This window comes from Blastomyces dermatitidis (assembly GCF_000003525.1).
Source record: "Blastomyces dermatitidis ER-3 genomic scaffold supercont1.8, whole genome shotgun sequence".
Taxonomy (NCBI): domain Eukaryota; kingdom Fungi; phylum Ascomycota; class Eurotiomycetes; order Onygenales; family Ajellomycetaceae; genus Blastomyces; species Blastomyces dermatitidis.
This window is the reverse complement of record NW_025544781.1, coordinates 406,955-420,748: the sequence shown is the minus strand read 5'-3', so window position 1 is coordinate 420,748 and position 13,794 is coordinate 406,955. Positions and strand designations below refer to the sequence as shown.

The following is a 13,794-nucleotide window of genomic DNA, read 5'->3' as shown; positions in this document are numbered from 1 at the left end:
ATGACGGTGAAGAAGGCAGGGGAAGAACCAGACACAGACAAACTGATCAGCAGAAGAGATGACACCTCACTGCAAGGCACAGTGACTATCACCACGGCCGCAAGAGAAGCAGGAGAAGAAGAAGAAGATGTGGAAATGAGAGCAGTACTCTCACAGCTCAGTGACATTATTATCTTCATCTTTAACCTGGCTTTCTTGACAGTCACAGAGGCCACAGCCACACCATGAAGATATTTATTACTCACTAGAAAACATCAGAATAAGTCTCTTATTATCTCTCAAGAATGATGCTCTCATACACTCACTATTGCAGATGAAGAGAGAGAGAAAAATATGTCACAGAGAGAAAAGATCTTTTTGAAAAATTCTGTCACTACTGTTAGCTTTGTCTCTAAAACACATCACTTTTGCAGAGAATTTCATACATAGAACAGAATATATTAAAAGATCTGTAAGTCACTTATTAACTACATTTTTCACATTTTAAATTAATATATAAGAAACTCATTTATCACATATTTGATTTGAATAAAGATGAGAAAAGAAAGATCTACACAGTTAGCAGAAAAACTCATCTATTTCTTTATATTACATGCAGTACATGCACTGTCAATCAGTTGATAATCATTACTATATAACAAAGATAATTTTTAATTCAGTAATCTTAAGAGTATAGAGACTATACTCTTAAAGAGAAGAGTATTATCACACTCTCAGCTATGTCAAGACTCTGTTACAGTTTCACACAGCTCATTACTTTTATATAGATGATTTTATTCTGTCTGAACCAGTTTTCAACCACTCTATAACATTATTCAGATATATCATAGAAAGATTCAATTGATAAATATAAGAATCTCACTTTTATATAAAGTCAGCAGATTACTCTTTCTTAATAATAAGATACTACTGAGATATCACTTCAGCTATTCTCACTCATGAAATGAAAGAAGAGTATTCACTTATTATCTATATAGAATAGCTAGATACTGACTTCTCATTAAAGAAGCTAGTGATTTGTTTTTTCTTCTACTGAAATATATATAAGAGTTACTGTGTGTCTCATACAATCTTCTTAGTATACTAAGTATCATATCTGTGATATTCTCATAATAACTCTGTAGCCTACAAGCTTACTATTCAAGTAAGATAGTCAAGCTCATTTATACAGCTTCTCAAACAACTACTTCTACATAACACCGCTGACTAGTCACTGCTTCGGTTCCGCCACATTACAAAGACTAGATTTTTATTTGAAAAGTGAATCTGAAATCTTTAATATTTGAAATAATATGATTTGAGATCAATGTAATAAATACAAATTATGATCAGAAGTAATACTTTTAGATAATATAATAACTGTAAAGTTTAATTCTGATCTCAGACACGGTCACACGGTCAGTCTATATATAAGTAGAAACTTAATACAGATAAATTATCAGTTTTAATATTCTTCTCTTTTAAATTTTCAAAATAAAGTTTAAAATCAGTTCAAGATTCATTTGATCATTATAAATCTAACTATTTCTAAGTCTTTTTAAAGCAGCTTGATTATCAGAGAATATTTATGCCTCTTTTAAACTATTTCCTCTTTTATAAGATTTTATTTCAATGAGTTTGAAAGCTTTCACTATTATAAATAGTTCAGCATCAAAGACTTCAGATTCACAGTCTAAATTTCAGAAATCTGAGATAAAATTAATATTATCTTCAGTATAAGCAATGCCTGTATCTAATCTATTCAAATTCTCATTTTTTAAATCATCTGAGTAAATCAGAATAGAGTCTTTTATATTAATTGGCCCCGGTGGCCGAATGGTTAATGCGGCCACCTGGTAGCGCCTTGGCGTGGGAAACCAAGGCGCGTGGGTTCGAAACCCGCAGGGAATACATTAAATCCGGAACTCAAGCACCTCAGGTTTCTAATAAATACAGAGGTGTACAAATCGCTTCAATGAATCGCTCTATGTTCCTGAGCTGGGAAGTTATTATCGCATGTATCTAATTGTCACTCCTTTGTATTTCCTATGTTCTTGTTATCTTGGCGTGGTCTCAACACCTGTATTTCCTTCTGTATAATCAACACTTGACCTGTATTTAACATCACGCAAGGACTCATTATAAGCTCCGCTTGTATATGAGTATAATGAAAGAATAATAATAATAATAATAATTTTATATTAATTATAGAGATCTTTTTCAAATACTGTTTATATTCTCTCTCTTTAGATAGTTCACTTATTTATAAGTCTATGAGAGATTTCAGCTTTTCTCTTCAGAGAGATATCTTCTCATAATCAATTTTCTCAATATTTAATGAAGAAAATTGATTCTTAATAAGTGAATATAGTCTATATAGTTGAGAGAGCATTTTCTTTAAAGCATTATTCTCATTTCAATTAAGAAATCTATTTCAATTCAGTTCATTTCCTGAGTTAACTGATAAAAATGAAGAAGAGACTCTTTCTCTGATTATATGATTTAAGCTCATCTTCATGACTCTCAGAGCATAGTTCATACAGGTCTTTTCAAATTAAATAGCAGGAGATGAAATTGAAGCTTCAATTTTCATTGCTTTAATAGAAGATGATTTGAATACTCTCAGAATTCTTCTCAAAGCTCTGTTTTATAGACTTTGAAAGAGTTCAGTGAAGTTATCTTGATTATTTCATCAAACTTAAACTTCATAATCAGCTACTGAGATAATACAGGCTATGTATAACTATCTCATAGTCTGAAAGAATAGATCTCTCTCAGTATTTGATAGTCTGATTATACTATTCAGTAGTCTCTCTGTCTTAATGATTCTTTATTGAATATGATATTTAAAATTCAACTTGAAGTTTAATTATACTTCTAGTCATTTGACATTCAAACTGAATTTAATCTCTTTATTCAAAAGAGTTAGACTTAGTTATTTCTCATTAAATCTGGAAAAAAAGTGAATTAACTCAGATATATTCATATTAAATTGAATTAGATTGATATCTACTCTAACAAAGATTTTCTTTACTGCTTTCTCAATTACTTCTAAATTCTCTTTGATTATCTTTAAACTGTAGAGTAGATCAATATTATCTACATCACTTGAAGATCTCACTATTTTCATCTCTCTATTCTTGAATAGATATGTAGTGTATATTGCAAATAAAACAGATGAGATTGAAGATTCTTATCATACTTCTATTTTTATCTCAGTTTTATCTTGTTTTCTTTCATCAAAGAATAGTTATATAATTCTTTTAGATATGAAACAATTAATTCATTTTATTAGAGAAAGTGACAGTTTTAATATCTTCAAAGTTTGAATTATCTTAGACTTTGAAACATGATCAAATGCATCTTTTATATCAATAAAAACTGCAGTTGAGATCAGATCTTCATGCTTTACTACTTGAATATTATGAATAACTGAGAGAACAGTATTAATTGCAGAACATTGTTTTCTATCTCTCATTTATTCATTAAATAGAAGAGAATCACTAATAGAGCTTATAAAAGATAATCTAGTAGCTATTATCTTTTCTAGAATTTTTTCTAAACAGTTCAACAGAGATATTACTCTATATAACTTAGAAATTGAAGCTTTTCTATTAGATTTTGTAAGAATTACTTTAGTAGCTTCTCTCTAGTATTTAGAATAATAATCATTTTTTAAGAGATTGAAAAAGAGCTCAAAATATTCTTTCTTTAAGTAGAAATATGTGTTTTAAATAATCAAGTGATTAATTGAATCAGGCTCTACAGCAGTTTCAATTGAACTTAAGAATATTACTGACTCTAGTTCATCACATGTAAGCTCAGATCATTCTCAGTTATTTTCATTAATATATTCATAAAATGACATATTCTTCTCTTCTAAATGTGATGAGTTTTGAAAGAGAATTCTTATAAAAGCTTGATATTTTTTCTTACAAGAGTTTACTGTATACAATTCATTCTGAAATTCATATTCTGAGGTTGAAAGCTTTGCTACACTTCTTGTTTTAGTATAGTTAAAGGCTTTAAAAACTTCTTTTTCTTATACTTCTTTAAGAAATTTGTTTCAGCAATCTGTTTTGACTTTTTTAATATCTGAAAAATATTCATTTTGAATAGTTTTGAACTCTTTATCAGATAATAAGTTATTCTTTCAATCTCTCTTAGTAGTGACTAATTGCTTTCTTTTAGAAGTGATATTCTCATTTTATCAAGATTTGAAATTGTAAGAAATCCCGCTTCTCGCGGATTCTTTACCTCTATTTCTATCTCTTGTGTAATCAATAGGGCTAGCGGCCCTTGGCTACACACAACTATATAGACTGGAGTTCACGAATACTATTCACAACTCAGCTTGAATACTATTATACATTTAATCTCTATATTTTATCTTTCTACTGTGAATACTTCTAGTAGTTAACAGTATATATCATATCAAGCTGCAAATACCTGAATAATCATCTGTGAGTACTTATTCTTACATTTCAAGCTCAGTCAGTCAGCAATCACTCATTATGACTGAAAGAACTAGAAACTTATATACTCTCATCTCTGTGAACTCTACTGCAGACACTCAGAAGCAGCTATCTGAATTATGAATAATCTTCATAGAAGAAGTTTCAGAGAACTCATCAATCACTTACAGAACATCATTCTCTGCATCTCAGACAGAGGAATTCTTCAAACTCATAAATTAATTAATCTCAGTGAAGAACATTCTTGAGCATCTCTTATGAGATCAAGTTATTTTTCTATAAGAAATACTTACTGTTTACAAACACTCTTAAACTGAGTCTCTAGACATAATCTTCAGAGACACTTACAAACTGAAAAGAAACTTTCTTAAGCTGTGATCACTTAAGATCACTTATTGAATCACAATCTATAAAAGCTTTTATAAGTTTGTATTTGAAATTGACTCACAAGCTCAGCTGTGTGACATGAAAGATGAAGAAGCTGTCATTTATATAATAACAGATCTCTATTACACTGAAGTCAAGAACTGACTGAACTATCTAGAGAATGATCATCAGAGATCTCACTGATCTGTTCTCAAGACCTATCTAGAGAATAAGTTGAGAGACTCTGTGAGTCAGACAGAGAACACCTGAGCTGCAATCATCAATATTAAAAAAAGAGATAAGAAATCTGATAAAGACTACTTGTAATACTTCATGAAATTGTGATATGAATTAAGATCTGTGAAAACAGAGCTCTGAAACAAGACCTGAATGATGATGTTTATAAAGAGACTGAATAAAGATATGCAGAACAAGCTCATTAAGTAAGACTCTAAGTTCTTAATTCTGAAGAAACTGATGACTTTTATTCATCACTTGCAGATCACTGTGAGAGTTATAGATCTGTGAAGAGCAGATCATTAATCAGCTCTGCAAGAGCCAGAATAACAGAGGACAGATTTGTCAGAAAAAGATGATAAGATACAGAGAGATTTATATCTGACTGCTGAGTAGAGAGAGAGAGCTTTATAAACTTCTGTGAACAGAGTGTATAACAGAGAGATCAAGAAAAAGAGACTCTGCTTTATCTATTCTAAATCAGAACATCTTCATATAAACTGTTCAGACAAATTAAAATAGAAATTTGAGAAGTCACAGACAGAGTCATCAACAGCCTTCTTAAAAGTCTTAAAGCTGATATCTGAATCTGTTACTTTCTCAATGAAAATACTTACTTACAGAGAGAGACTATACTGTAATACTGCTGTTCTACAAGTATGAGAAGTATTAATGAACTCAGAATCTCAGGTCACTGTGATGTTTCTAAAGCTCACAGAGTGAATGAGCTGAAAGATGAAAACTGAGAATCTGCTCTTATAATAAGCAGAGTGTGAGAACTCAGATCTGAGAGCTGAGAGACTTATAAGAGTCATCTTTGAATTACAAGATCTCTTTGAAATCTGGAGAAGATTTGCAGAAACTGTGATTATTATAAACATCACAGATAACATGTACTTGAGACTTGTATGACTGTAAAGATACAATCTGCACATAGCTGTCTGTAAGTCAGGTTTATACTTTCAATCAGTATTAACAGACTCATTCACAGAGATAGAAGCAGTTGATACTACAGAGTTAATTAGAGAAGATAAGCTCATCTATATAATAACTTTACAAGTATCTGAGAATCTCACAGTCATGAAAACTGAGCTTCAGATATCAGAGAAATACTGAGATCTCACAGAGATATTCAGCTCAGTAAAGACAGCTGAGCTTTCTTCTCACTATGAGAAGAATCTGATAATAGATTTGATAGAAGAGTAGAAACTCTTCTGAGAACTAATCTATAAACTCTCTTATTATGAGACAGAGGTTTTACAGATCTATATAAAGAAGAATCTGAAGAATAACTTTATCTGATCTTCACAGGCCTCTGCAGAAGTCTCTGTGATGTTTATAAAGAAGAAGAATGAAGATCTCAGATTATATGTAGATTATCATGATCTGAACTTTAAGATAATAAAGAGCTGCTATTCTCTATCTCTGATTGAGAATATGATCAACTATCTTATAAAAGCTGTTATATTCATACAACTAAATGTAATCAATATATATACACAGCTGTGAATACAGTCTGAGAATGAATAAAAGACTGTCTTTAGAACTGCACTGAGATTGTTTGAATATCTAGTAATGTATTTTAATCTGACTAATATTCCTGTGACATTTCAGTCTTTTATTAATAAAACACTTCATATATATCTGAATATCTTTATAATAATATATCTGAATAATGTGATGATGTACTCTGTGAAGAAGAAAGAACACACTGAGCATGTGCAAAGTGTGTTGAAGGTCTTAGATGAGACAGAACTGTATATTAAGCTTATGAAGTACAACTTCAGTGCTCACTGAATTAATTTCCTAGAATATGTAATCACTGTGAATGATATTCAGATGAAATTTTTACAGATTGAGACTATTCTATCATGACTGAAGTTAACTAGTATTTACAAGATTCAGATCTTTCTGAGCTTTATGAATTTCTATAAGTAGTTTATCTTTATATTCACAAGAATCTTCTTAGTTCTTACAGACATGCTGAAGAATGAAAACAAGAAGAAATTATTTCATAAACAGAGAATGAAAAGATTATTAAGAAGAAAGAACTGTAAGAACTTTCTTATCTCAGAAGCTCACAGAGTCTTTATAAGATTAAAATAGATATTCACAGATACAGTGATACTGTTTCACTTTGATTTCTTACTTTTAATCAGATTGAAGACAGATGTCTTCTTCTTTACAATTTCAGAAATAGTCTCATAACTACAGTTAAATAAGAACTGAGTTTCAGTGAACTTTTTCTTATAGAAGATACAATCTGTGAAGATCAATTATAACATTTATGATTAGAAGCTTCTTATAATAGTGAAATTCTTTCATCACTGATATCACTACTTCAAGAATCTTATAACAGTGATTACTATTAGAACTGATCATGATAGCTTACAACAGTTTACTTTAATCAAGAAATTCTCACAGCAGCAGATTCACTAGGCTCAGAGACTGAGTGAGTTCTGATTCAAGATAGAATATATCAAGGAAACTAAGAACTCAGTGAACAGATTCTCTCACAGATCAGACTATATTAAGAAGATCAGAATAACAGACATAGAGAAGCTAGAGAAGACAGAAAAGCTTTGTAAAATGCTCAGACTGAGTGTTGCAAAGAGATTAACTAAAGAGTCTCTCAATTCTCTATAAGAGAAGAGAGAAGAGAGAGAAGAGAAGTCTGTATAACTACTCTCTATAATACTGAGAGTCAACACTCTGAGAATCTCTGTGAGAATTCTTGAAGAGAATATCTATAATCTGAAGAGTTTGCAGATTTTGAGAAGTGCTGTGAAAGATCTGATGTAAGAAGAAACAGAGTATAAGTCTTTATAAGATCTTCTATTCAGATTATCTGAACTACAACTGAAGAATGAATATATTCAGTATATTCAGAAACTACTTATAACAGAAATCAATCCTGCATAAATAAAGAATTGAAGAGACTTAAATAATCTCTTATAAAGAGAGAACTGAATTTATATACTCATGAATAAGTTTCTATATATAGAACTTATTAAAAGGTATTATAACTCTTCTCTAGCAGATCATTTTATAGACATTAGAACTCATAAGTTGCTTATAAGACAATACTTCTAGCTGAAGATGTGAGAACTTATGAAGAAGATAGTGAATTCTTATACTGTTTATCAGAATTTGTAGATAGTATGATTCAGATTATATAAAGAACTTACTTCTCTACTCATTCTATGAGAATCTTGAGAACAGCTAGAAATAAATACTCTTATGAGTCTCTCTGAAAGTAAGAATATATATAATGCCTGCTTTGACAGTGTACTGATAATAGTGAATTACTTTATTAAGATAACACACTTTATACTCATCTGCAAGAACTTGAAGTTAAAGAATTTAACTTACATCTTCATCTGTAATGTGATCTGATTGCATGAATTGTCTATAAATATTATCTCAGATAGAGAATTAATCTTCACAGAAGAGTTCTGATCTGATCTGATAACTATACTGAAGATCTCATGAGATCTAAGCATGACTTTTCAATAATAGATAGATAATCAGATAGAACATCTGATGAGTATATTAAAACAGTATCTGTAATACTTTGTCAATTATAATCAGAATGACTGAATACATTGATTATCACTTATAAAGTTTATATACAATAACTTAAAACATGTCAGCACAGATAAAACTCTCTTTGAGATACTCACTGAGACTTATTCATGAATGATCTTGATGAACCTGTGAGAGTATACTATAGAGTATAGTGATGCTCATGAACAGGCTGAGAGAATTCAGAAGATTTGAGAGAAAGCTTACAAATTCTTAAAAAAGACTCAAGAGTATTAGAAGAGATACTATGACTTTAAGCATATTATAAAGAGTTTCAAGAAAGATGATAGAGTCTGACTGAGTCTAGAAAATATCATTATACAGAGATCTAGTAAGAAGCTGAATCTCTTATAAACAGAGTCTTATAAGATTATGAAGAAAGTTAGCTTACAGTTCTACAGATTGAAACTGTCATCTGAGTTATAGATATACAATATTTTTCATGTCTCTTTACTCTGCAAATATAAGGAATTCTTAGAAGAGAACTCTATGACTCATCACTCTATTTATGAAGTATTAGAGAGTGAAAGAGAATATCAGATCAAAGAGATTATTAACTCAGAGAAGTAAGATTACAAGCTCTGATTCAAGGTTCAGTGATAAGAGTATTCTGATAAGATAAATGAGTTTACTTAAGAACTATTCAGACAGATAAGACATCTGTAGAAGCTGAGACATGACTTTTATACTGTAAATTCTGATAAGTCAGAATGATACAGTCTTCACTAAGAACCTGATTATAATAAAGATATTAACACTGTTATTTATAAACTCTAGTCTATAAGATAATGAGTTTCTACTGAGATGAATAGTCTGCAGCATATATAAGAGAAGAAGAAATCATATTCTTATTAAAGCTAAAAAACAGAAAATAAACAGGGCTGTAAACACAATTTAGAGATTAATAAAGAAAAAATAAAGAAAATTTATATTCACATTCTCAACACTTATAACACTCAATTTTCTCACAACTATCAATTTCTCTTTTCAAAGAAGCAGAGAGTATCATGTCTGCAGTATAGACAATTATTGCATTTAATATAAAGACTGTCAGAAATGTACAGACTTCAGAGAAGTCAGACATCAGAGTATATGCAGTTGTGACAGAGTCTTGAGAGCTGACTGTCTGCATATGTGATCAGATATCTCTTACAAAGCTATGTTCACTCTCTCAGTTATGCTGAAGTATTCAGCCTGAAAATAATTGAGATGTGAAGAGAGAGCTCATCTATTCAGATTAACTTCTGTCATGAATTCATGACATTTACATTGTCTTGATTACCTGGATTTTGCAGGTACCTGAAGACTCATCTCTCATTAATAATGAAATTGCAGAAATACGCCGCGGTGTGAGAATCATTGATAGAGAACCTAGGCATATTCACATATATCTGGTCAGAGATTGTGTGAGCAGAGAGAGAATGATTATAGATCTGTGAGACTGCAGAAGACACTGATAATATCAGAAGCTTTATAAGAACTGTCAGTTAGAGTCTGTAAGAAATTACTTATAAGAAGACTTACAGCAAAGAGAGAGACTGTGCTGCTTAAAGTCAGAAGCTGGTCTGAGAAAGAAATGAGATGAGCTGCTGGTCTGAAGATCAGATGCAGTGACAGAGCTGAAGAGAGTGAAGACACAGTTATGAGCAGCAGTATTCCTGCTTCATCAGCCAGTAAAAAGTGATCAGAGAAGTTATAAGAACACTCATGAAAAGCTCAGCAGCAGTCAGACATCATTTATAAAGATATTGAAATTGAAAAAATTTTTTATTCTTGAGAAGTTCTTGAATCAATATATAAACATTGTCAGAAACACTCTCTCTCTGTTATCTGAGTGAAAACACTTCACAGATGAATGAAGATACTCACAGTTTGTAAGAATAAGAGCTGTTACAGAAAAAGAGAAAAGAAGATGAGATTTCATAGATAGATCTGAGATATTTATACTACTCTAGAGAGATTTACTTACACTGTGAGTGATTCTGCAGAACAGTCAGATCACTTTAATAAATAAGAGTAATTATGAATTACAGATCTGAATCTTTCTATATGACTATAAAGAGTAATTGCAGAGTGTGAACATCTTGATTCTATAATTCTATAGAGTTAGTGAAAGAATGAAAAATTCCTCATAATTCTACAGTGTCAAAGAACAATGATTTGTGAGAATAAGTGAAAGATTAACTTATAAATGTTTCTCTTTGATGAGAATAATCTCACAGAGAGTGATTCATCTGTGAGATGAATCTGTGTGATGATTATATAAGAATCTTGTAAAAATAATTGAGAGTCAATCAGAACTCTCCTGTATAGAAGATGTGAGATAAATCTGTGTAGTAGTCAGAGAAGAATCTGTAGGTTACAAAGAATCTTACAGAATAAGAAACTGAGTGACAGACTCTTTTCTCTTTGTAATAACAAGGGATTTTTTCTCACTGAGGTTTTTTATAAATATAAAGAGTTTTTAGTGAGTATCACTGCAGTGCTGAGCTGATTCTATGAAGTCACTCAGTGAACGACTTCATGAATGAAGCCTTAGAGAGAGAGAGATATGTAAGAAATCTCACTTCTTACAGATTCTTTACTTCTATTTCTATCTCTTGTATAATCAATAGAGCTAGCAGCTCTTGACTACACACAACTATATAGACTGAAGTTTGTGAATACTATTCATAACTCAGCTTGAATGCTATTATACATTTGACCTCTACATTTTATCTTTCTACTGTGAATACTTCTAGTAGTTAACAGTACATATCATGCCAAGCTGCAAACATCTGAATAATCGCCTGCGAGCACTTATTCTTACAGAAATACTTAGAAGACTTTTTCTTTGAAATATTTTCTTCAATACTTATTAAAAGAATAGATGTAATCAGCTTTACTCTATTCTTAAGCATTTTATTTAAGATATCTTGACTTTGATTTTAATAGAGCTCACTCTATCTTTTAGATTTCAGCTGTTTTACTCTTTCTTCAACTGCTTTTCAATCAGCTTTTTCAAAGTTATACTGATTAGAGAGAAGAGGATTTTCACTTCTTTATTTTTCACTGAGTTCAATATCAAATTGAATGATCTCATGATCTGATTCTGAGATTTCATTTGAATTAATAAATCAGTTTATAAGTCTTTTTTTAATTAAATTTTATAATATGAAAGTTAGATTTATAATAGATTTCTGTTTCATATCTTTTCTAAAGAATATTTGTTGATCAGACTTATTAACTAAATCTATTAAATGTTTAAAAGTTTATTCAATCAGTTTATCTACTCTTACTGCTCTTATGCACTGTGAGTTTTATTAGAAATGATGTGCATTGAAGTCTTCTGTAATTATAGAGTTTTTTAAGAGAGTTATATTCAAAAATTCTTTATCAATTATTTAGATATTATTATTTTCTTTCAATGATTTTTCATTATAGATATTTATAAGTTGAATAGTATTAAACTCATTATCTTTATCTATAATATCACTTACTAGAATATCAGAGTCAGATATAATATTAAATCTCAGATTAAATTAATATCTTGATCTTTTTCTCTCATAGATTACTACTCTTGATTTTATCTCAGATTTTTCAGAAAGAAAGCAGTAATAGCTTGAATGAGAAATAATGTACTTTTACTCAGTATCAAAGTTTGATTCTTGAAGAAGTACAAAGTTGACTTTTTATTCAAATATAATCTGAAGATAAGAATAAATGCAATTTGAGTTTCGGTTCACATTGTTTTGAATAAATATAATTTTTGAAGAGTTTTTAAACTTTTTTTATTATTTTTATTATACATTCATACTAAAAGAGAGTGAAGATATAGTAGAATTTAATCACTATCATCAGATAGTAGATTATAACTATTTTAAAAAGCAGGAATCTTAACTGCTTGCATTCTATCTAGTTTATAATCAGAGTCATTTCTCAATTCTCTAATCTTAACAGATATTTGAGAATTCAAATTCTATTTACATTTAACTGAAGAATTGAAGTTTGAAGATCTAGATAGTTGAGAGTTTCTTCTTTTTAAGCTTACAGTTATAGATTTACTAGCTTGACTTTTCTCTTCAGTTTTAGATTCATTTTAAGCTTTATCTTTTCTTCAGTTCTTCTGAGTTCTTGAAGTAAATATATATTCTTTGAAGCTAGATGCATGTTTTTCTTTACAATTGAAGTACTTAAGCAGAGTATATTGACATATTTCATCTCTTTTTAAGCATGTTTCATATTTATACTCACTAGTTTTGTGATCTCTAGCACAGAATGTGTATTTTGAGTCTCTGAAATAAGAGATTGCAAAGTATTCATATCTTTGACAGTTTGAACACTGTGTTTAAGCTTTGAGATTCATTCTTGAGTCTTTGTATTTGTAAGAAATCCCGCTTCTCGCGGATTCTTTACCTCTATTCCTATCTCTCGCGTAATCAATAGGGCTAGCGGCCCTTGGCTACACACAACTATATAGACTGGAGTTTATGAATACTATTCATAACTCAGCTTGAATGCTATTATACATTTGATCTCTATATTTTATCTTTCTATTATGAATACTTCTAGTAGTTAACAGTATATATTATATCAAGCTGCAAATACCTGAATAATTGCCTGTGAGCACTTATTCTTACATTTCAAGCTCAGTCAGTCAGCAACTGTCTATTATAATTGAAAGAACTAGAAACTTATATACTTCAATCTCTGTGAACTCTACTGCAGGCACTCAGAAGCAGTCATCTGAACTATGAATAACTCTTATAAAAGAAGTCTCAGAGAACTTATTAATCACTTACAGAACATCATTCTCTGCATCTTAGACAGAGAAATTCTTCAAATTCATGAATAAATCAATCTCAGTGAAGAACATTCTTGAGTATCTCTTATAAGATCAAGCTATTTTTCTATAAAAAATGCTTACTGTCTGTAAACACTCTCAAACTGAGTCTCTAGACATGATCTTCAGAGACATCTGCAAACTGAAAAGAAACTTTCTTAAGCTATGATTACTTAAGATCACTTATTGAACTACAATCTATAAAAGCTTTTATAAGTTTGTATTTGAAATTGACTTACAAGTTCAGCTGTGTGATATGAAAGATGAAGAAGCTGTTATCTATATAATGACAGACCTCTATTACACTGAAGTCAAGAACTGACTGAATTA

General features: G+C 30.3%; 1 protein-coding gene and 1 pseudogene across 2 annotated transcripts; both read left to right on the top strand.

The window, feature by feature from the left end:
* BDCG_17460 (uncharacterized protein) lies at positions 1-228 on the top strand (the record flags this gene model as incomplete). Its single annotated transcript, XM_045426579.1, has 1 exon — positions 1-228. One exon carries the CDS (start codon positions 1-3, stop codon positions 226-228), a length of 228 nt encoding a protein of 75 aa, XP_045281968.1.
* Positions 229-1,801: 1,573 nt separating this feature from the next.
* Positions 1,802-1,890, top strand: BDCG_17459 (annotated as a pseudogene). The gene has a single exon. The product of its transcript is annotated as a tRNA-OTHER (tRNA).
* Positions 1,891-13,794: the final 11,904 nt, after the last annotated feature.